This window comes from Festucalex cinctus, chromosome 11 (genome assembly GCF_051991245.1).
Source record: "Festucalex cinctus isolate MCC-2025b chromosome 11, RoL_Fcin_1.0, whole genome shotgun sequence".
Classification (NCBI taxonomy): Eukaryota; Metazoa; Chordata; class Actinopteri; order Syngnathiformes; family Syngnathidae; genus Festucalex; species Festucalex cinctus.
The window spans coordinates 16,397,468-16,422,703 of NC_135421.1; the positions used below are offsets into that span (position 1 = coordinate 16,397,468).

The following is a 25,236-nucleotide window of genomic DNA, read 5'->3' on the forward strand; positions in this document are numbered from 1 at the left end:
GCTGTCTCTAAATGCATGTGACAAAAACATTTGATCAGATACTTCCAATCAATGACACAAATACACCTGCGTCGGCCCAAAATGACACAAACTCAGTAATTAAAAAAAAAAAAGAAGTAGCTGTAGACCTAAACTCCCCCAAAAAAAGCATAGACAAGTGAACACGATCTAAGTACGTATGCGATGTTGGAGGGAAAATAATGTGGGTCATTTAAGTCAAAGGATGAAAGTCAGACCAGGCCAAAAAAAAACAAAAAAACGGAAGTAATATTAAATATTTGTATTATTTACAGTATGTAAATTTTTTTTGCCCGTTGTTACTGCCCGCAGTTAATGCTTGTATACTTATTTATGAGCATACGGGTTGTTTTAAAGTGTAGCATGACGGTGAACATGTCCGTATTGTGTAAATCTATACCGTACACAAAGTGTATACATATATATATATATATATATATATATATATATATATATATATATATATATATATATATATATATATATATATATATACGCCAGATTAAACTCTCTTAGTGTTGTACGTACCAAAGGCAATTTCTCACGTGCGTGCAACATGTTTTGTAACATTAGCATGACTCTGTGTTTTGTGTTATTGAGTGACAAAATGGCTTCCGTTGCATATACGTACAGCATTTTGGTAGGCGTCATTAGACCCTCATGTTATGTTGCGGGCCAAACTGACTGGTAAAAATAAATAAATACATATTTGTTATAAAATGACATCATTTTTATGGCCAAATATGGGTTGTGAACATTTTTTTTGACGTACCAAAGAAATAACGGTTGACAAATGTTTGCAGCTTGTTTCGTTGCATCGCACCACAATGCAGCGACTTCCATGCGGATCATTCAGTGATTAAACAAACAGATTTAGTTTTTTTTTTTTTATTGCAAATCCAGAACAGAAAAATCTGAATCGAAACCTCTCACAACTGTATATGCTTGTTGAGTAAGGATATACGGAAATGGAAGTGAAGTACAAAACAAAACATTTCAGGACAAAAAAAAAAAAAGAACAAAAAAATCTCACACTGAATTTACAGCAAAAGTTGACATCACTCACTGTAAATATATCAAGACGAATCGAGTACAGAGGAGGAAAATCAAGGCGGTACAGTGACTTTTTATCTCAAGGTGTGTCATGTGATGCACAGACAGAAGATGGGGACAAATTAGAGTGTGGCCATTCCGGTGACTTCTGATGTCAACCTAGAACAGTACAAAAGAAAACAAATAACAGAAAACAAGTGTGAAAGAAGAAGAAGGAAATAACATCAAAGCAGCTTGTCATATGCTTTTTTTTTTTTTTTTTACTCAATCCTTTTTGTCTAATTTATTTCATTTTTATGGAGTCGTTCGTGTTGAGGGTCAAAATGACCCACTTGACTTAGAATTAGCCAAACTGTATTAAAGCTCTATTTTTTGTAAAATTGCCTAAATAGAAAAATATATTGCAATTATGCCGATCAGAAGAAGTTTCATCCAAAAAAAAAAAAACTTTAATTAAAATGTTTGACTTTCCATTGGGTCAATTTGTCCCGCAACATAATGAAGGATAAAACAGCTACACCGTCACAAATCCATATCACATAAAATACCCCCCCCCCCCGCCAAAAAGACGGTGATCAGGCAATTTCACAACATTTTTGGGGCAGACGCTCAAGAACCCCCCAAAAAAAGAAACAAAACAGAAGTACCATAAAATTCTATGAATAACACGGTATAATACAGTGCCGGTAAACGTACCATTTTGGCGATTATGGATAATTTTTTAAAAGGAAGTAAACGGAAACTATAGTGGATATAAAAAAGTACTGGAGTACCACTAGGGGTCTATCTGTACACGTGACACGACTTATGGTGACACAAACATTCAATGCTAAGATCAACTTTTTTTTTCTAAGTTACAATAGTGTTTTACATACTGTATATCCAATAAAAATATTTTAAGAAAATCTCTCCTCCTAATTTGTCAAATAGACCCAAGTAATTTTTGTGTGTGTATGAAACTCCTGCTCATATTAACTCATTCACTGGCAGCCATTTTCACAGAAGTAATCCCGTAAACTCCCGGCTGCTTTACTGGATTTTGACTCATTTTGAAAGGCCCACAGAATATTGTGGTCTATTGCTATAAAAACATGGAACCTGCCAAAAGAAAGATTCAAGTCTCTTCTTTCTTCAGGAAAAAAAAAAAAAAAAGTATAAATACGTCTTTGGGACACTTCACATTTAAAATAGAACGTATTTATACGTTGTTGTTTTTTTTTTTTTTTGGGGGGGGGGGGGGGGGGGTTTGAGCAAATGAGTTCATAAGTGTTAACATTTGCTATTTCTTTATCCATGATGAAATTCACACATTTGCAAGTCGACTTCATAATTAAAAACAAACAAAACGTTTATTTGGGTTGTTTTGTTTTCCGACACTTGAGGATGATTAGACGGGTGAAAATGACCCACGAACGTTATTCCTTCCAGTCCAGTTTGTTTTGTTTTGATTGCCCTGAAAGCGGATTTTAATGACAAAAAAACATAACATACAAGAGTTGATGAGTCCATCACAAACAAATGCAATAGTCACACAGTATAATATGTCATGCATGGAAACAAACAAAAACATCCATTTGAATTTTCCAAATACGATTAGTCAATGAAATGAAGATACGTTATAATAATAATAAATACATTTCACAATATAAAACATTCCTTCAGTGCCACACTGTCTAATTAAATAACAGCAATTAAAATACTCTAAATACAAGAGTCTAACAGGCTGCTATATGACAATGCATACATATGTCAATCTAATTCCGTACATATAAATATACATTGATGATATTTGATGTGGGATGTGATTGGGGGTTGTCGGGTGATGTTTGGATGCAAGTGTCTAAAAACACAGCCACCATTTTAGGAAGGCCACTTCAGGTTGTTGCCATTGCCGACGGGTCATTCCACATTGCGGCCACGTCCCTGAACCTGCCGTTGGGGAGTTATAGGAAATCATAATAATAATAATAATAAAAATAATAACTATGTAGCACCTTTCTAAATTAAACTACAAAAAAATAAAATAATACAATAGTGAATGGAGATGACTAATTCTATACGGCGGACCAATAAAAAAATAAAATAAAATAAAATATGGGGCTGCAAATGTTACCCCAACCCTGTCTTGCAGGTTCGTATGACCTTTCAACTTTGCCTGAGCTTAGCGGCACAGTGCACTTCGTTTACCTGGCATTGATGAGATACTGGGCCAGGCTGATGTTGGCGGGCGTCCCGGTGATGGTGATCTGGCGCTCGGATGAGCCTTCGATGGCGTTTGCAATTTTGATCTGAGCCCCCGACATTTGCCGGATCTCGTTGATTTTGGTTCCTTGGCGTCCGATGATGCAGCCTATGAGCTGGAAAACCACAAGGGGGCAGCTGAAATTGGCACTGCAGTTTCAACGACCTAATGATGACTCAACGCTTCGTTTGCTTCTGGCATGTAAAGTATCTCTGTCGATATGTAACACTTCAAATTACTGCTTTCCTATTTGCCAGGATTTTGACGCCATCTTGTGGCATTACAGAATGAGCAAAACAAAGCACAAATAGAGGAGTTTTTCATCAAATAGGTGGGTTTCACGTGATGGCACGACAAGCGCCCAACCCCAATGGGGGACAGGAAGTAATTTCCCCATCGGAAAAAGCTGAGAAAATGCTGAAGTTTTGTGCTGTTTATGGCTGTCCCAACCAGTCTAATCGAGAAAAAAATAAAAGCTACTTTCGCAGCCTGAAAGTAGTAACCCATAAAGTTGAATTAAAAAAATAATGAACGAAAGAAGAGTCCTGGCAGACCTGGATTAAAAACCTTCGTCTGAAATACGGAGGAGCAAAGTTGTACAACGCTCGTATATGCAGTGATCACGTCGTGAAAGGCAAGGATACAGTAATGAAACAACTTACATAGCTGAATAAAACTCTCAACAGGCCGGTGCGATATTACCGGAAACATAGCTAACCACGATAATACTATGTGAGTTTGTTCTACAGCTTGTGTCCATGCTAGGTGGCTGTGTCTCTGTTTTTAGCAATGCTAGCTATGTTAGCTATCACAACGAGTGGTTCTCAAATTGAAGGCCACAACATACCTCTAAGAATGGTTAACCTAGCAACACGTAGAAAATAGGAGGTAAAGTAGCAATTAGCCAGCTAGCTTGTAGCCTGATGCCTGTGGTACCTTTGTGTACGTTTGATGGCAGTCATTTAGTGCTTTTTTTGAGCCGAGTTCAATGACCAAACTACACAGAAAATAGTTGTAAGCCTCCGGGCTTTATACACCTTCATTTGGCTAGCGGTGCAGTACGAGGTCTGGAGGACGAGGTAGCTCGCGATGTTGATTGGCTCCACACCAGGCAAATCCGACACCAGTTTCTTTTCTTCTGTGTAAGAATCATATCCGACATATTTTACTATTTTTTAGAGCCTGTCAGCTACGTCCAGGCTCACCCAATGCTTTTGCATAGTCGCTTTCCATCATTTTCAGTGGGTGTTCCCTACTTCCTGACCCCCAGGTGAATTCCACGTGCCGCCAGAATCACGTGATTGTAACCCACCTACAGCTGAAGATAAGTTCCACAGAAAATATGCAAACAGGTCAATTTTCGAATAGATTAGAATGAGAACCGTAAATAGGCAATGGTTTACCATAAATATGTCTAAAAGGCTGTAAATGAAAAGGAACATAGTTTTCAGAAAGCTTCCTCACATCATTAGGAATGGTGAGCTCATGAGTGCTGGCCGGTGGACTCGCATCCAAACCTGAATTGGTTAAACAAGACAACAAAAACACAAGATTGGATGAAAACTTCAAGTTCCGTTATGATTTTGAGGCATAATTAAACAATTGAAGGAATATACTTGTAACCTGAGGAATCTGGCCACAGACTGGAGAGGAAGTAGCTTAAAACCTGCAACTTGTTTATGTCGTCGACGTTATCATGGCAATGCGTCAATTGCTGCTGAAAACACGAATGAAGGTGGCTTTGCTTAATTTCCCATCATATGCCCATATGATGTGAAATTGACTTTTTTGTTGCTTGTGTACAAAAAATTGGGTCGCTGGAGTGCCCGCGTGCCATCAGCGTCAAATTCAACAACCCAAGTAATCTTTTGTGATCTGCCTATTTCCTAAAATCTGACAGTGAGCAAATGTCACGATAGGGCATAAATCAAAAGAATGACACCGAATCCTGACGTCACAATCTAATTTACATGTCAACAGCCCCCACAGAGTTCTCCGTCCATGACTTGGCAGGTAGACCGGGCAAAGTGCTAACATTTTCCAGCCACAGCTGTTAGCTTCTGATAAGCGGCACATTGCTGTATTTGATTGCTCGGTGGAACTGTTGAATCAGTGAGAGACGGTGCACATTTGAGTCCACTGTAGATATCATCGTCATCAAAAGGAAGGCAGCCCATTTTTGCCGAAAATGTCGAAATCCGGTGGGCCATAGCTCCGAAAGTCCTGCTCCGAATTACCTAAAATTTAAACCAATTTTTATTCAAATCAAAATCTACTTGGTTAAACCCACATGGAACATCCCCGCTGTCATTGTAGGGGGCTTGGTGCACTTCATGGTTATGCACCCACTCCTCAAAACAGACTAACACCCAAGTCACACTGGCTGCGGAACGGACGCGATTTGTTTTCCGTACGGCCGTAGGATAGAATGCGTTCAAGTCTACATGTCAATTCACACCAGCTGCGGTGCGGTGCGTCTGCAGTGCGGAATGGATGCGGCGATCCGAAATGTTTCCACAAGCGTTCTATTTTTTCTGGACGCCGCTGCGGATTTTTATAAAGTTGAAGAAATGACACGAGCCAGGCAGAAAGTCGGGCGTCTCGTATCAAGGTAAATCTGCTATATTTCAAAATAAAACCGTTTGCGAACTCGGTTTTTTTTTTTTGGGTGGGAAGCTAGCTAGCTAAATAGCATGATATGAGTCAGACATTTAAGACAAAAGATGACCTCTGAATAAATTAAACATGACAAAATAACACTATTTAAAGACAAAAAGTACTTACCCAGGATAGAAACTAGTCCCAGAAACAATGTCCAAAAAGCATATCGATGTGACAACAGGCAAGTGTGGCTATTGTTACACAAATAGGACTATATACACGGTTGTTATTTCGTGAACTCAACTCTCCAGCGTGAACCCTCGTGATCTGGTGGTCTGGTGGGTGTAGATTTCCGTACACGCAACGCGCGCGGTGTGAATTACAGTCCGTGCGGAAGCCGTACCGTATACGCACCACATCCGTTCCGCAGTCAGCGTGAATTGGGCGTAAGGGGTATAAATTGCACTGTAATTTGCGCTGTTTTGACAACACCTGAGAACTGTTCTAAAATGTGGAAAGAATGCATGAGTGGGAGCAAGCTAACCTAACACCAAAGCAAACTTCAAGAACTATGTCATCAGTTCGCACTAAAATTCCATTTTCCTGGTGAGGTAAAATAACTTCCTCAAACCCGCTTGCGTAATGGCAAATTAGCACAAAAAAAAAAACATTTACAGGAGAGCACATCTGTGGCATGTCTGTTACGTGCTCTCCCAGGACCTGATATTGTTTTGGAGTGTCACGACATGAGTTGGCAACTGTCCTCAGAGTATTCTGTTGCTAAAAAAGATCTCTCCACTTATGCCCATAACTGAACTGCAGCCCTTCAATTGGAGTGCTGCGTCAACATAACTCGTAAGTGTATTTTGTGTATCCAGATGGTGAAGACCCTAACAGGACCAAAGGGACATTGTTCTAAACATAACGCCAGTTGCAACATACTTTTTACTTTCTTTGCACATGAATACTTTGAAACGGGTCATCCAGCAATGGTAGCAACATATTTTAGTCATTCACAATACTAAGGGGTTGAGTTCAGATCTTTTGGTAATCGACGTCGACTTATACGTCATTGGATGCAGATTCCTAAACCCACCACATCCAATCACATTCAGACACCTTCACTGCCGTGCAGACAGTCGGAAAGTTTAAAACTGCTCAAAGCCCGATGGAGTCACCCGTAAAACATGCGGCGCGTGTGTCCGTTATTCGATAGCGAAATGGGAGTCCGTCGTTGACGGGCTGATAGGGCCGTTGGTACTGATCCGGGTAGTAACGATTCTGGTGACAGACAAAAACCCACTTCCGTCGGTGTAAAGTCTGTCAGATTGTTTTTTTAAGTTTCCTGTTGTTATTCGGGCAACAAAATATGTATCTGGAATGCCCATCTCTGGCAATTGTTTGGATCAGTTCATGGTTAGTAACTTGTTGACTAGCGTGGTTGACCAAAAAAAAAAAAAAAAAAAAAAACAATCAGAAAAATTGTAAATGATAAAATGTGTATGCTTATTAAAAAAATAAAAAAATAGGTTAGTTAGTTCTGCAGTTTGTTTTCAAATTCACGTTATATAATTAAAAAAGCAGAAAATTGAGTGAATGAGAGCATTCTTTGGCAAGTGCTACATGATCGCCATTGCTTTTTAGCTATTCATCATATAGCACAGACTGTTTGGCACGTATCAATGTTTATGCATTATGCTTCAGTTTAGAACCATAAGTGATCCAGTATGTGATTAGACCTTCATCATATATGGGAAATGAAATAACCCAAAGTGCTTTTCAAGGGCATATACATCGCCTTTGCCAAGTATGAATAATTGCATTATTATATTAAGTGTCCATGTTGTTTTTCACAGGCCTAATAGCTTCTTTTTTTTTTTATCTCTCTCTCTCAAAAAAGAAAAAAAAAAAAGTACAGAGAGCAAGTCATGCTGAAACGAAAAGAAAAGGAGATAAGGTGGCAGGTAAGAGAAGGGAAAGGATGAGGAGAGGACAGAGAAGGACACGTCTACAGGGTCTTGTGGGTACGTACCAGGGAAAGCGGGGGTGGTCTGTCCGAGAGGGGTAAAGGGGGTTTGCTGCATAGCCAGCTGGTGGAGCTTGGTCAGCTGCTGAAGGGTTAGGAGGGAAAGTACAACTAACAGGTTACTGTTTACACCAAGAGAATGTAGTCAACCCAAAAAGTCGAGATGGTGAGGATAGGTGGGAACATAACCAAGATGGTGGAGGGGGGGAGGGAACATGAGAATGATAGACAAAAGAGGAGGGGGCTTTCTGCCATGGAGCTCTCAATTCTGATTTATGTGCGACTTGAGATAACTGCACTTGTCGTATACATGCTCATGATTGACAAAAACCTGCAGCGGTTGTGGAGTTTTTTATTCTTTGACATGCTTCTCCTTCCACATTATTCATTCAATTTACATCATTACAATTTCAACATCCATCCATCCATTTTCTTGACCGCTTATTCCTCACAAGGGTCACGGGGGCTGCTGGCGCCTATCTCAGCTGGCTCTGGGCAGTAGGCGAGGGACACCCTGGACTGGTTGCCAACCAATCGCAGGGCACACAGAGACGAACAACCATCCACACTCACACGCACACCTAGAGACAATTCGGAGCGCCCAATTAACCTGCCATGCATGTCTTTGGAATGTGGGAGGAGACCGGAGTACCCGGAGAAGACCCACGCGGGCACGGGGAGAACATGCAAACTCCACCCAGGAAGGTCCGAGCCTGGACTCGAACCGGAGACCTCAGAACTGGGAAGCGGACGTGCTAACCACTCGACTACCGTGCCGCCCACAATTTCAACATATTTCAAAAATTCACAGCATGGCGGCTTCTATTTTTTTTATGACCAAAATTCACGGCTTTGCCATTATTCAGCATTTTTCCACTAAAAATTCACCATTCATTCCAACTTGAGGCCGAATTTCCCCCAGAACTTATTTACGGTTCATTTTCATTGGCACATTCACAGTAACAGATTCAGACAGTTTTCATTCAAAGCTGAAATCATTCTGCTTATTCAATTCACCATATGAATTTTCAACATCCCAAATTTTCCACATACCAAAAATTATTTTTTTTACCCCAAAAAATCCATATATTACAACATATTTTACGTTATTCACTCTTCCCTCAATATTTCCTGACCGATTCAAACTATTCCAACTTGAACATGTGAAGATCATTCAAGCCATCCCATATATTACTCCAATCACAAAATTCACATTTTTTTAAAGCCCCAAATATTTACATCTTCACCTCCAGTTTTCATTTATTGACCAATTAAAAACCATTCCAACTTCAACATATTCATCTCATTCCATGTCATTCAGTGTAATTCGAAATTATTCAGCATTATTAATTTTTATTTTTTTTTAAATCAGCCTTTCGGCATTCACATACAATTTCTCCAGAAATTGCAAATGTCTTTTTATGTTCGAGTAACTGCTCCACGGATAGCCTGAGGTTATCGTTTTGGTGCAGCAGTGTCGGTTTCTACGCAGAAAAGTGGAAAGCGTGTGTTTGAAATCAGATTCTCCCTCTTTACGGACTTCTAATGGGTGAAAGAGGATGTCAAGTCTGCTCTTGAGTGATTGTACCTTCAAGCATGAACTCCAAGCACATCCATCACTGCCTAACTTTGAATTAGTCAATCTGACACGAGCGAGCTCGCGATGTTCTCGCGACAAGGATAGATGATGGCGGATTATTAATGGGCCACGATATGAAACACTGGAAATTAAGGGAGGGACGACACCGACGTGCGCTTTAATATGTTGGCCGCGCATTTATCTTGGAGATCTGAATGAGATCTTCAACTGACTGAAGAGTGTCAGAGATGGGGTGTCACTTTTTGATCCCACGTTATTTCATGATTTTATTAGAAGAAGAGAATAAAAACTCACATCTGGGTGTGGAATGGCATACTGTCCCTGAATTGTGTAGGCCTGTGGAGAAGAGCGAAAACAGTCATCGATAATAAAGGCTGCAGGAAAAACAAGACATGCAAATGCATTTGGAAATGTACGGTAATGTCGTTATTATCTGGCGTGTTTTCAACAATTTCTACTGTCATATTCCTTCATGTTCAAGTTGTTATCAAAAGTGGACAGTGGACACAAACTAGACCGGGTTTCTCAAAGTAATCCCTTGACCTAAAATACAAAAGTGATAACTGTAGAAGGATGAAGTTGGATTATTGAGACCAAGTCGAAGTTTAATAGTCGTGGGTGGGTGTAATGAGTTCATTTGGGAAAAATACAACTTCTTTCTTGTAGTATTGTGATTTAATGAAGGAGAGCACAATTTGATTCTTTGAAAAATTAGGACTATATACAGTATTCTTAAAAAAAAAAAAAAAAAAAAGTAACTAGACTATGCTTCTTGGAGCCTTCTTGTTTATTATCACAATTCCCCCTTACACCCACCCACCCCCACCCCCCTCCCCACCCTCAATCCAAAGTCTGTGTATTCTAGTGGAACTGCATGGACATTTGGGCCCCCAAAATGACCCGCAACAGTTTCACCAATCGAGAAGAAATTCAATTGATATGCGTATGACAAAAAGTCTCAAGGATCCTTGGAGTGAGTTGGACAAGAAATAGAAAGTTCGGAATTTCTGGTCTCGTACTTTGCCCAAATAATTGCCAATCGTAAGTTTTTTCTGTTTTTGCCTTTGCCAGCTGGGTGTCAAAGTGAGTGTGAGAGCCAGTTTATTGCTCCGTGCAGCTGTACTATTCCTTGTGTTTGTGTTTAGTGCCCATGCTGTGTCAGTATATAAAAACAAAAATTGTCTTATTGTCTTTGTGTTGACTCTTGCCACAAACCAATCCGTTTTAGATTGCTGGATTCTTACCTGGCCCCCTGAAAAAATGACAGGGGTGGAAGCAGGCTTTGGGCGATAAGGAATCGTGGCACCTTTGGGCGGAGACTAGGAGAGACAGTGAAAATAAGAGTGAAAGACTTTATAAAATCAAATACGGATAAAACCGAAAATAAGCAGTTCATAGCATTTTGGGACGTTTTAGCTAAATTCCAGGGATCGTGCAAGTATGAAATGTCCTCTTGAGGATTTTGTGAAAATGATATTTACTCTCAATGGCCTTTAGATTGTGCCAAATACACGTTCTAGCCTGATCTCAGCGTGGTTTTTTTGGGGGGATATTTGAATGTATATTGGAGATGGAAAATAGCACAATAAAAATTCACTTTTAGCAACCTTTCAGTAGGTGAGTTGACACAGTTTTGACTGTCTGGTGTTGGTGTTCTTGTTCTGGAAGAATTTATGTCTTATTCTGAATTTGATCTGAAACAAACGGGACCCCATCATATCTCTTAGCTAGTCTTTTTGGTCCCGATGATGCATGATGATCCTCACTTGTGTCATGACAAGGGTTATGTTTGGGTCATGACCGTGTGGTCAAGTGTCTGTTTTGAAATGAGGTGAAATGTCTGTTTTGAAGTGATGCCCAGTATCGAGTTTCAACTGGTAAGACGCTATGTGATGTCAGGAATCTTTAATCTTTTTATCTGGTCAACAGCCAATCAGATAATTCCATGTCAGTCCCGTTACCCACATGTCTAGCCACAGCCAATCAGATCGATTCGCTGTCTATATAAGCCTGTCTGAGAAGTGTGTGTTTTTGTCGGATTATTCCCTCTGTTCCTCTGTGCAACTCCACAGCCCAAGTTAGCTTAGCGTCTCGTGACTCTTGATACATTCTCGTTGTTTCTCGTCGAGGCAAGTTTGTTCCACGCCTCTCGATGTTATGGGAATAAAGAGTTAAAATCTTATTTGTGTCTTCATTTTTGGGATCCAAATCCAAAACTTAACAACGTGTGTATTTGTATTAGGATTGGGCCAATGGCTTGTTTTATTTCTGTGACAGCATGTGCACATGCATCATAGCTCTTCTTTTGTAATTATTTAAGCTACAGCATCCAGCAACAAGGATGTTCAAAACTGTGGAGAGCTTAATTACATTTCATCTGGCACGTTTTGTGCTCTGCATGCGTTATGAAGACCCAGATTAAGCTCCTGTCAGGGATCACAGTACGGATTTTTTTGTCTTCAGCAAATAAGCACACACGAACGCACTCAACTGCCAGGTGTGCGGCTGTGAGTCTTCCACTGTAATTAGTCTGCGATTGTCCGGTGTTTCAGTCATGCTAGGCTGCGTCGTGTGATGTGCAAAGGGATACAAGTGCAAAGACTTGTCACAGTGCGGGCGGTGCTGATTTTATACACTTGACACTTTAGGAGCAAACAAGTCCCCTTGGAGACCCCTAATTTGCCCCACAGGAAACAGTTGGATCAAACTGAGCAATTCAAGAAACCAACACTCATTTGTCTTTTTTTTTTGTTTTTTTTTTGCGAGTTTACCTCCAGCATGACGACACATATCTGTTTGACACACTGGATGATGGCTTCTGGAGTCCCGGAGATTGTCACAGCACGTTCTGTCGAGTTGGGGAGCATGTCCCCCGCCACCTGAACCTGCGCTCCTGTGGACTAGAGATGGGAGATGGACTTTTTTAAGTGTTGACAATCTGAACCATTCACTTCCAACGCAGGCTGCAACGCTTCACAAGGGACATAAACTCAAACTGGTGCAGGTTTCCTGTTCATTCAGATACATATTGCACATAAATATCTTACTGAGGCGGCAAGAGCCGAATTGCCTTTGTGCCGTCAAGGGCTTTTTTTTTTTTTTTTTTTCCAGCGTATGACTCGGAATGCCATAGAATACTTTTTATTGCTGCTCCAAGCGTGCACCCTGAGGTTTAACATCCCGTCTTAGGGACAAGGGAGGCAAATCTGTCCTCAGCTGCTGAACTCCATCACACCGGAGAGAAAGAATTGTGCTGTGTAGGTTCATTCTGATAGCTGACCAACAGCAAATTTCTGCCATGTTGTTGTTATCAAATGCTGCCCATGCTGTTATGCCTTGATAGCCCACAGAAATCCACACAACAGGGGTATCTGATTTCTGCCGCACTGAATATCACTTCCAAATAAGTGTCATACTGCAAAAGACATTTTAAGTTCTGCCAAGAAGAGTGGGGGGAAAAAAAAAGACGGAAATATTTTCTCTTTTGTATATAACTGCCTCCATGAATAGGTTAAACCTATATATAGATTTTACACCAATCTGATCATCGGGATCAGATGTTATTTTGTATTTTATGCAAAATCTTTGAACGCCTGTAATTGTGGGAATGTTGAAAGCATGTCAACTTAATGTCTTAAGTTGCCTGATCAATTCATTTTGTCAATGATCGGCTCCACGAAATAAGACATTATGTTAAATTTAATGTTTATCAGAGTTTTTGGGAGAATTTTTGGGGGGTTATTTGTTTTCCCCATGCATTTTAATTGGCGTCAATTATATGTGGCTGTGGTCATTTAAAGCCTAGTTAAACCATTAAAAAAAATACGATCCAAATCACTTCAATATGATGTAAAACTCATTTAACAACTTTAGCTTTAACAAGAAATGACTTGTGTTTAAACACCTCCATCCAACCAATATTCATACACATATTCCTTGAAACAACTGTACTACTTTCCTATGTAGACAGGAATTGTGGACATTAAGTGTGCTGGTGGATTCTGGCAGAATAACATGCAGGAGTTTTTGTTATGACGCCTCGGAAATGTTTTACATTCTCAGAAAAAAAACCCTGATATGTCTAATTCGAACAAAAGCCATTAATTTTTAAAAGGTTATATTAGATTAGAATATTACGACTGTATTAATTCATTCCCTCCAAGCCATTTTCACTGAAGCAACCCCATATTGATTTTGAAAGGCCCACTGAATATTTAGTTCTATTGCTATAAAAACATGGAACCTACCAAAAGAAAGATTAGACTTTCTTCTTTCATCAGGAAAAACAAAGTATTTCTATCCGTTTCCGTTTTGCAGTAATTAGCATTAGAATATAGCTAAGTTTCATCAATATTCACATTCCTGGTGAAAACACTGGTAAAAAGAGCTTGTTGCAACATGGCCCTGGTTGATCTCTTATACTCTGCCTATTGTTGTAATAACTACCATTGCTTCAACTGCTCTCTGAAGTAGAGAGGCTGCATCAAAGCCTTCTATAGGCTCTAGCATAAAAAAAAAAACATTTAAAAAAAACATATAAACAACGTATTTACCGGTATACGTTTTTGGGAGCAAATGAGTTAAACACAACAGAAAACGGTGCTGCCCAATGAATATGAATTTGTAGGGTGTTAATTAAAAGCAAACGTTTTCCTACCTCTCTCATCTCTTTTATTTTGGAACCTCCTTTCCCTATGAGAGAGCCGCACTGGCTGGCTGGCACGACGAGCCTTAAGGTGACCGGAGGCTTGCTGGTTGCCGGGCTGTTGCTCATGGAATTGATGATATCCTGCAGTACAGCAACAACAATTTCACCTTGCACGAGGAACAAAGACTTCAGGTGGCCTCAAGAATTCATCAAGTTGGTGCTTGTAACTGTCAGGACAAATCAGTTTGCGTTATTTGAGCGTTACATTCAGGTGTGCTATTTGAGTTCAGGGGCCACATTCACCTCAATTTGACCTCAAATGGACCATATTTGTGCACTTGTGAGCTATAAATAGGGACAATAGAAATAAAAAATATTCACATTTATTATGTTGTTGCAAATTGCGTCTTATACAATATAAGCAATCAGAAATTTCTGAACAAAAATTAGAGCAATATTCTATTTATTATGGATAAGTGTTTTTATTTACACATGCACGTTATAGATTAGAGAAGTGTGCAACTGCCAATGTGGAGTAAAGCAGTTTTGACTGCGCTGTGTCATTCAAACGTACTGCAAAGTCGTTCGAATGTATAAACAAAGTCGTTCAAACGTTTTGGTAAAGTCACTCGAACGTTTTGGTAAGGTTGTTTGAACTTTTTCGTAAAGTCTTTCGTATGTCTTGGTAAAGTCGTTTGAACGTTTTCGTGAAGTTGTTCGAACGTATTAAAGTCTTTCAAACGTTTTGGTAAAGTCGTTCAAACGTTTTGGCAAAGTCGTTCGAACGTTTTCGGAAAGTTGTTTGAACGTATTATAGTCTTTCAAACGTCTTGGTCGTTCGAACGTTTTAGTAAAGTCGTTCAAACGTTTTCGTAAAGTTGTTTGAATGTTTTCGTAAAGTTGTTATAATGTTTTCGTAAAGTTGTTTGAACATATTGAAGTCTTTCAAATGTCTTGGTAAAGTCGTTCGAATGTTTTGGTAAAGTCGTTCGAACGTTTTCGTAAAGTTGTTTGAATGTTTTCATAAAGTTGTTCAAATGTTTTCGTAAAGTTGTTCGATCGTATTGAAGTCTTTCAAATGTCTTGGTAAAGTTGTTCGAAAGTTTTCGTAAAGTTGTTTGAACGTATTATAGTCTTTCAAATGTCTTGGTAAAGTCGTTCGAACGTTTTCGTAAAGTTGTTTGAATGTTTTCGTAAAGTTGTTCAAATGTTTTCGGAAAGTTGTTCGAACGTATTGAAGTCTTTCAAATGTCTTGGTAAAGTCGTTCGAACGTTTTAGTAAAGTCGTTCAAACGTTTTCGTAAAGTTGTTTGAATGTTTTCGTAAAGTTGTTATAATGTTTTCGTAAAGTTGTTATAATGTTTTCGTAAAGTTGTTTGAACATATTGAAGTCTTTCAAATGTCTTGGTAAAGTCGTTCGAATGTTTTGGTAAAGTCGTTCGAACGTTTTCGTAAAGTTGTTTGAATGTTTTCATAAAGTTGTTCAAATGTTTTCGTAAAGTTGTGCGATCGTATTGAAGTCTTTCAAATGTCTTGGTAAAGTTGTTCGAAAGTTTTCGTAAAGTTGTTTGAACGTATTATAGTCTTTCAAATGTCTTGGTAAAGTCGTTCGAATGTTTTGGTAAAGTCGTTCGAACTTTTTCGTAAAGTTGTTTGAATGTTTTCGTAAAGTTGTTCAAATGTTTTCGTAAAGTTGTTCGAACGTATTGAAGTCTTTCAAATGTCTTGGTAAAGTCGTTCGAACGTTTTGGTAAAGTCGTTAGAACGTTTTCGTAAAGTTGTTCAAATGTTTTCGTAAAGTTGTTTGAACGTATTGAAGTCTTTCAAATGTCTTGGTAAAGTCGTTCGAACGTTTTGGTAAAGTCGTTAGAACGTTTTGGTAAGGTTGTTCGAAGGTATTAAAAGTCTTTCAAACGTCTTGGTAAAGTTTTTCGAAGTTTTTGGTAAAGTCGTTCAAACACACAGTAGCAAATTATGATGCAAAAAGGATTAATGTGAAATTAAAGTTTTAGTTTTTAGGGGGAATTATTTGCACATGTGAAGCCATTTCTTTTGCGGATGAACCTCATGAAAGCAAAATTATTCTTGTTTACTGACTAACTTTTAATTCCTTTCCGCTCTTGAGGCTGATTAAAAGCGAGAAATGGTCCGGGACTTGAAGGCGCGTTAAAGAAAAAAAAAGTTTCTGTGAGGCAAATGGATGACATTAAGAGAGACTGGCTGTTAAAATGCAGTTTCATGAGCAGCAGGCATGAATTTGAAACTGCTGGTATATGAAGGCCAATTTTCAAAATGTTCTTCTAGTCATGCTCCTTTGGATGGTCCAAATGGATGGCCGCCATGTCCCATTAAGGGACACAATATGTGGATTTTCTTCCAGTATATTTTCTGCATATTTTTATTTTATGCATAAAAAAAAAAAATAAAAAAACTCATTCAACTTTCGAAACTGCCGAAAATGCAATGTACTGCGGCTGTTACGGGTATAAATGGGGCACAAACTCAAAATAGGGCCAACAAATACAATATACTTCCTCTTGACCGACTTCACACGTACCTCCTCAAATTTGTAGGCAATCATGGCAAACGCCTTGAAGATTGTGTCTGTTGGTCCAGTGATGGTGACTATCCTCTCTGGGCAGTTGCCTTCTGAAATGTTGATTCGCGCGCCACTCTGGGGAAAGAAAAAAAATGCGGCACATTGCATTTAAAGTCTTGTAACTTTTAAAACTCTCAAATCATCTTGCCCTGTGACAAATAGAAATGCCATTAATCCGTTACATAAGCTTCAACAACAACAAAAACGTATTTTAATTAAGATTGTCTAAATTAAGACATTAAAAACATGTTAATAATGTGTTAACACGTGTTAACACGAATTCATTACCACCACTATTTTTTTTTACACATATTAACTCATTCAAAATCGTGTAAAAATGTTTTTAATACTTTGCCCTTACCTCCCAAAAACCTGTTTACATGTTGTTTTTTTTCAATGTTTGTTTTCATTTCAGAAGGCTTTGATGCAGCTTCTGACATGAATAGGTGGCTTAAAGCAATGGCAGTTGTTACAAAAATTATCCGCGGGTGGCAGCAAAGTAAGCGATCAGCCAGAGCCATGTTGAAACAAGCTCTTTTTGTCAGTGTTTTCACCAGGTATGTGAATGTTGATTAAACCTAGCTATTTTCTAATGCTAATTGCTGAAAACAGAAACAGATACAAATGTACTTTTTTTTCTTGATGAAAGAAGAGACTCTAATCTTTCTTTTGGTAGGTTCCATGTTTTGGTGAAAATGGTTGGGAGTGAATGAGTTAATGCAAGACCTTGGAATCAGCTCTTAACTGCCCCCTGCTGCATCGCATGCCATGTTTAGTGTGCTGTTTGTGCTGTGCTCGCCTTGACCTCTTAGGGGCAGTAAAGTGCACACTAACGCTAACACTGTACATTAGTCAAAAGACCAGAAGAAGAAAGTCGTGATTGAACTACATTTATAGTATAATTTGATTTTCCACAGAGCGTGACTGATATATATATATATATTATCAGTCTATCTGCGCAAAATGTCATCATTTGATGTATAAATGGTTTACATTATTATTAATAGTAAAGTCCAATTTTATTAAGCAGGGACTGGAAAACAGATGCTTTTTGTCTAATGTTCATGGTCATTTAATTTAATCGTATTTTAAAATTTGTGATTGGGGTTTTACAGTTAATCGTATTGTGTGTTTATACATTGTATTTCCTGGAAATGCAAATTTGGTAGAATGGCCCCTAAAACATGCACGGTTCGATATAATGATAACCATTTGCGAATACATTACTGAAAGATGGACTGGAAATCTTGTACACTGAAACTCACCTCTTCACGCATTTTTTTCACCGTTTCCCCTTTCTGAATGGAATACAAGAGCAAAATTAGAACATGTATCAAACGTACAGTAGACTTGGATGTAACTGAACATACCTTTCCAATTATGCTTCCCACTTCCTACAATATAAAACACAAAAGAAAACGTGTTTGATCACAGAATTGTCTGTGCAATTCATTACAAATGGATTTTTTCCTTTTCCGCTGCAGTTACAAAAGGGAAGCTGAGCTCCACTCGCCATTTGCATGTAATCGCTCTTGGTGAGCTCGCCGTGGCGCGCCGGCGAAAGGGCAGGGAAGCGGCTCTGGCTTTGTGTCAACACAAACAGTTCCCTGCAAGGGTTGCTGGACGTCCAGTGTGACTTAAAAGCCGCAGGCTGCCATGCGCCCCGAGTCGATGTTAATATTCATGAATTATCCATCAGACTTACTCTATTTATCCTTGACTTCTCTTTTTGCCCTTTTTATAAACGATTCAAGCTTGCCAAGCTTGTGTTCAATTTTAGGCTTTATTTATATAGCACATTTCATACACAAGGTAACTCAATAGGCTTCACAAAACAACATTTAAATCCAAAATAAAACATTTAAAGGCAAACAAATTCAAAAAGACAATTTTTAGACATTTAAATGCGAAGAAGACACATAAGTAGTAACTAAAATGACTAAGTTCTTCTTCAATTTGCGCGCAGCATAACAGCTAAACGCCGCTTCACCATGTTTACTTTGAACATAATCCAAGACATTTAAAAAAAAGACAATTTCAAGGCATTTAAATGCAAAGTAGACACATAAAAAGTAATAACTGAAATGACTAAGTACATCTTCCATTTGGTGCAGCCTAACAGCTAAACACCGCTTCACCATGTTTACTTTGAACAAATTCAAGACATTTAAAAAAAGACAATTTTAAGACATTTAAATGCAAAGTAGACACATAAAAAGTAATAACTGAAATGACTAAGTACTTCTTCCATTTGGTGCAGCATAACAGCTAAACACCGCTTCACCATGTTTACTTTGAACAAATTCAAGACATTTTAAAAAAGACAATTTTAACATAAAAAGTGCTAACTAAAATTCCGACATACTTCTTCCTCTTGCGTGCAGCATAACAGCCAAACGCCTCTTCACCATGTTTGCTTTGAACTCTGCAGACCTCAGCAAGCCCCCTACTTGAGATATATTGAATCAGCATTTCTTCAATGTATTCAGGACCCAAACCATTCAGTTATTCATATACCAGCAGCAGAATTTTAAAATCTATTCTACAGCTGACTGGAAGCCGATGAAAAATTCTTTAGGATATTAAAAGAGGCGAACAGTGAGGAGCAGGCCCTCGTACCCACCATTTTTTTTTTTTTTCTCGTAATGAACCCTCAACGATCATCATACAGCAACGCCATGCTAAAAAAAGCTTTGCAATTAAGGAAACCTCATCAATCCAGAATACCTGCTTCCAGTTGGGGCTCATTTGGGCAAATTCCCCGGTTAGCTGTCCATCAAAGTGCAGACCAAATGGCTGCTTCCAACCAACATGGCTGACTTCCTGTTCAATTTGCGCACTAAATTTTTGTGTTATGTTATATGGTAGACGTTGTGTTCCTGTAAGCCAGAGAACTTGATTGGTTGTATAAGATTTGACTCAACGTGCTACAGTATGATGCCGTGTTGTTCACAGGTTTTCCGCAGGTCATGATAAAACATTAAAAGTCATGAAATGGGTTTTGCTAACATTAAAGCCTTAAATGGCATTAAAAAAAAAAAAAAAAATGAATGATGTCTCGATGCATTAAAAATTTAAATACAATTGATGTCAAAACGTTCATGCTTTATGTCACATACAACATTTTGCAAAGGAAACAATTTAACGATAACAAATGTGATGAAAATACTAAATAATACTTGCATTTGCGGGGACTGGTTGTAATCGACTGACGTCCACAAGTTACTGCATGCCCCAAATAGCAATTACTCTGAATTTGAAATGAAAAATGTACTGTTCTTTTTTTTTTCTTTAAAAAAAAAAAAAAAAGTACTGTTCTTGTTACCAATGCCCAACATGAAACACTAATGCCATCTAGTGGTACAAAATTATCACAACACAAACCTGACTCAATGTTTCACACTACTTTTAACTGTTTACTGTTTACTGTTTACTTTTAACTGTTTACTGTATGTCTTTAACTTCAAATAACTATGAATGATGAATGATACCATAAATGTACTATATCAATTAATTAAAATATACATTTTGTCTAGTTTTATGTTAGCAAGTATGAAAACTTGAAAAAGTACTTCATTGTACATTTAGAACAGATAATGTGCGAATAATCTTCAGTTAACTCATTCACTGCCAATGACAACTATAGACGTCAAAAATCCAAGCAAACAGTCAGTGTTAATTTTGAAAAATAAATAAATAAATAAAATTAAATTTTAATTAATAAAAAAGAAATTTCAATTTAGTTTTAGTTATAGTCTTCTGACTAAATATAATTAAAGCCTTAGTCATAACTTAGTCACCTGATTGTATTTGAGTTTTAATCCAACCTTTAGTCGACAAAAACAAGGAGCTATTTTAGTCGACTAAATTGACTTCTGGAGGTTGAGACCCAGTTTGTGGTCTCAGTAAGACCAAGACCGATCACTATGCACGATGGTAGCGCTTAGCAATGAAATTGTTGTCATTGTTGTTATTAATAACAATGGAGATTAATAACTATGAATGAAAACAATGAATAACTAAAACTAAATTCAAATTTCTTGTCAAAATTTGCACTGGCTGTTTGCTTGGATTTTTGACGTCTATAGTCGTCATTGGCAGTGAATGAGTTAACTATGAAAATTATGAAATCGCAATTAAAAATTGTAATTGACAGCCTATAAACAGTATATGCATATATGTATGCATGCATTCATGCATGCATGTATGTATATATGCATGTATGTATGCATGCGTGCTTGTGAGTGTGGATGGTTGTTCGTCTCTGTGTGCCCTGCGATTGGTTGGCAACCAGTCCAGGGTGTCCCCCGCCTACTGCCCAGAGCCAACTGAGATAGGCGCCAGCACCCCCCGCGACCCTTGTGAGGAATAACCCGTCAAGAAAATGGATGGATGGATGTATGCATGCATGTATGTAACGTGGGCATTCAATTAGTTTTAAGTTGCATTGAAAATGGCATGAAAAAGCATTCATATAAATTTACTGATACTTGCAGAAATCATAGCTCATTTATCCTCGGGGGCTTCAATTTTGTTGTGCAGTCTAGAATCGTGCGTGCTGTACGTGAGAATGTTCACGTTTGTCTGCCTGTATGTGATTGACTGGCGATCTGCTTGGACTGGCTCAAGCTCCCTGTGACCTTGCACAGGATAATCTAGAAATGGATAGATAGAAAGTTGGCGCGATGGATAGTTGGATCCAACCACCACCTGAGCCCTCCGTCTGCCAAACCGCACTGGAATACAGAACAGACATCCAACATGTCATGTTTGACAAACAAGCATTTACACTCACGTTCGTTCACACCGATTCACTTCTTCTGTTGCGCATAATTTTGGAAGGTGGCGAACGTACTCGGTGAATGATTTACCTTCGTCGAATGTCAGTTTGTCAGCGGGAATGGTTCCGAAGATGAACGAGCAACATCCGAAATGTATTTCACTGGATTTATGCTGACAGTACAGCAGACCCGCAGAAAAAAAGTCACAAGTAATGCACTCAGCTATTCATTTGAAAGCAAAACATTACTTTCAATCTTTTTGCTCATCCATCAGTTTCAGCTGAAAGAGTGTTGACACAATTTGACACGAGCCACTGGGCCAATTAATTGAAAGGGCATTTCCAACAACTTGTTTTTCGTCCCTGTAGTCCTCACACTGACACTATAACAAACTATAACTCGCATCAAAAAATACTGGCAAAAAAGGTAGTTTTTCCCAGATATCTTCAATCTGTAAAGGAAAATATTGCACAAATGAATTTGGAGTGTTTTTGTGACTTTAAGAATGAATTGCAAATGTTTTCATTAGTAAACACAAGATGTGACGAGAGTCTGTCTGCGCAAGCACAATCTGGAAAGGTGGAGGTGTGAAGCGGTCTGCACCAAATTCCAAGGGCCCACCTTTGACCCCCCAACCCCCCGTGAGGCAGCATGCTGTTTCTTTCTGTCCTCCGTTGACCAACTGTCCATGTCTGTCTGTAGCATGCATATTGATCAGCTCATTTGCATGTAAGCAAAGTATCAAAAACCAGCTTTTTGAACCACACGCACATGTTCATGTTGAACCATCTGACCTTGTTGTAAAGAAAATAAAACGGCACAACCAGAGTTGTAGACTGCGACTCATTTTCAGCCCTGGTATTTCAGGGCTCAGACTGGCCCACTTTTAGTTCACATTTTAACGAGCATACACAATTTTACAGTTTGTGTATCAATGTAAATTAGATGAGCATTCCCTTCGACGTTATTCATTGCATTTGCTCAAAAATGTCATTTACAATTGAATGCTCTTACAAAAGCATGGCCTTTGTTTATTTGAACAAGTATGTGAACATAAAATGGGCCAAAAATGACAAAAAGAAACCAAAAAGCAAGACATTTTACACTTAACAAGACACACTTACTAAATGAAGCTAAACCAGCAAGATTAAGGCAGCTAACGCTGTACTTCCTGTTAGTACTCTTATTTTGAAATGTGTTCTCCCTACTTCTGGTACACACTGACGCTAACTTCAAGAGAACAACAATAAATCTTAGGAGGGCTTTCCCATCGTGCTTTGTTGCCGTTAGCAGTAACACGTGATTGTGTTTTGCCTCTTTTTATGTTATTCCTGTACAGACAAGGTTTAATAAAGTTATATTGTTTATTGTTTCTATTAGTGGATTAAAATGTTGCTACGTTTGATGTAACTTGGTGACACCCTTAATAAGATGGCATGGATGCTATTTATATACGGGCTGATTATGTGTTGCTGATTCACGGCCCGAAATATAGGACGGCCCACCAGGAATTGTCCCGCCCCCTCCAGATGGCCCAGTCCGGGCCTGGGCACAACTAAATTTGTTTTCAAGTTGGTTCAGGTATTCTCAAAAATGGCTAAATTACTGCAAAAAAATAAAATAAAAAATACCACAAAGGGGCGGTCCTGTTTCATAAAACTGAGCCACTGTTTCTTGGGAGGCGGAGCTAATTTTTTAAAATAAGGCAAGCGGCTACTCGTTATGAAAGCGGAAGACGGAGCATTTTCACTCACACTGGCAGCACTTCATAAACTCATCAACAATTAGTGTGCAGATCTGCAATGTGGCGCATGCAGCGCACTAATTCCATATTCATATTCTTGGAACTTTTCCCTCCCGTCATCAAAGAAAGCACTTTCGTTAGCGTGGGCTTACTTTTCCGTGCATGAGGAGACGGATGGTGAGGGTGACGTTGAGGCCGCCCTCCGATTGGACTTGGGTCGACTCCATGGCGAGACCGCTTGATGATGCTGGAATGGGGGTTGGGAGGGGGCGGGGTTTGCCAAAAGGAGATGGAATATGATGGGATGCCAGCCAGCTAGGCACCTGCCAAATATCACACGGAGACACAAAATATTGAAGCTTAGCCTTTTCGACAGCCAAATATTTATATTATTTCACTGGCCAGGAAATATCAAACATTATTTGCCGTTAACGTTATGTTGACAGAAAAAAATAGCGTAAGTTCGTAACGCAGTGGTTCTCAAACTGGGGTCCACAGGCCCACTGGGTGTGCTAGCTGTAACTTGAGGTCCACACAATAAGCTTTGGGCTAATTAGAAGCTACGATTCAGTGATGGTTATTTTTAGAGGTATCAAAATTAGTGCGTTAATTTTGAGTTAATTTAAAGTTCCTTTGACACAACTAATTGCTTTTAGATTAATGAGCGCCCCTTACTTGATAATAAATTTCTTAATAATGCATATATTTGCTAAGACTCGGTTTAAGTTGTACGTTACAATTTTAAAAATGTGCAGAATTTCACAAGTTAAAGATGAGATAACTCTTAATATGAAAAGGAAAATGTACTGAGCTGCCACCAACGTCAAACAATTGCAAGTATGCCATCTAGTGGCACAAAAATGACCACAGCGCAAATCAATGTCACACATCTTTTTAACTTTAACCCAATTTTATGAAATTACTGTATCAATTACTAAAAGATGCAGCCATATCTCTATTAAGTTATATTTTATTGTATGTTAACAGATAAAATAATATAAAATAACAAAATCTGTGATTAATCGTGAGTTAACTATTGCAGTCATACATTTAACTACAATTAAAAATTTCAATCGCTTGACACCCCTGGTTATTTTATGTTATTGATATATTAATTTTGAATAAATCAAAAGTGTGCCAAAAAATGAATAAATCCGTGTCCCTTGATCGTGTTACAGGGCTAATATTGAATGCAAATACACGGATGGACTGACATCCCGATGGCACCGAACCTTATAACGCTGCCAGCGCCTCAAACGATTCCGTGCATGAGAGCAGATGTTGATGACGATTTTGGAACAAACACAAAAAAAGGACCTTTTCTGCCTCCTGTAATCGAAATCACTGGTGCATCCGCCCTTCTTTTTTTAATGTTGCACCCAACAAACTGAGTGTGCCAGACTTGTTGCACAAATACGCCATGTGCGCAGTCAGTTCTACATCCACCGTACCGATCATCGAGTTTAACCCGTGTACAATACTTTTTGTTTGTTTTTTTGTTTGTTTGTTTTTTAACTGTAGACCGCTTTGCTTCCATTCACAGTAAAAGCTGCCATCTCTACTTTCATTTCCAAGATTTATAACAAGTGCAACCATGATAAATTATGATCCAAATTCTGACTGGCAAGATCCTTCACAAAAACAAAAAATCATTTTACACTTTGACAGACACCTCACATATGATGAAAAACATCCTTTCATTTGGGTCATTTAAAGGCGAGGGATGACAATGAGTGATGATCACAGCGAGAAGCTTTCATATTCCGTCGCCGATTGCTCGCTGAGAGTTTACATGAAATCTAGTTTATTGTTCTTCTTGATCATGGCAGTGTTCTTCTAAACTGGGCTTGCCTGTACCTCGAACCTCTAAATGACAACACAGCAATTGCAGGGACTGGCTACTAGAGCTGAACGATATTGGAAA

General features: G+C 38.7%; 1 protein-coding gene across 5 annotated transcripts in view; it reads right to left on the reverse strand.

Moving 5' to 3' along the window:
* Positions 1–511: 511 nt before the first annotated feature.
* Positions 512–25,236, reverse strand: part of pcbp3 (poly(rC) binding protein 3) — a 48,032-nt gene continuing 23,307 nt past the window's right edge. Inside the window, exons 5-17 of one of the 5 annotated variants that reach the window (XM_077537024.1) lie at positions 23,465–23,635; positions 18,158–18,181; positions 18,053–18,085; positions 16,746–16,862; positions 14,198–14,329; positions 12,312–12,440; positions 10,785–10,859; positions 9,835–9,876; positions 7,947–8,025; positions 4,778–4,830; positions 3,259–3,428; positions 2,928–3,000; positions 512–1,230 (exon numbers count right to left, since the gene is read on the reverse strand). In XM_077537024.1, coding sequence (XP_077393150.1) covers positions 2,946–3,000; positions 3,259–3,428; positions 4,778–4,830; positions 7,947–8,025; positions 9,835–9,876; positions 10,785–10,859; positions 12,312–12,440; positions 14,198–14,329; positions 16,746–16,862; positions 18,053–18,085; positions 18,158–18,181; positions 23,465–23,539 — 984 coding nt within the window. In that variant the 5' untranslated portion in view covers positions 23,540–23,635 and the 3' untranslated portion in view covers positions 512–1,230; positions 2,928–2,945. Of the gene's footprint in view, positions 1,231–2,316; positions 3,001–3,258; positions 3,429–4,777; positions 4,831–7,946; positions 8,026–9,834; positions 9,877–10,784; positions 10,860–12,311; positions 12,441–14,197; positions 14,330–16,745; positions 16,863–18,052; positions 18,086–18,157; positions 18,182–23,464; positions 23,636–25,236 lie in introns of those variants that run through there. The other 4 variants (XM_077537028.1, XM_077537027.1, XM_077537026.1 and 1 more) reach the window with 4 other exon arrangements.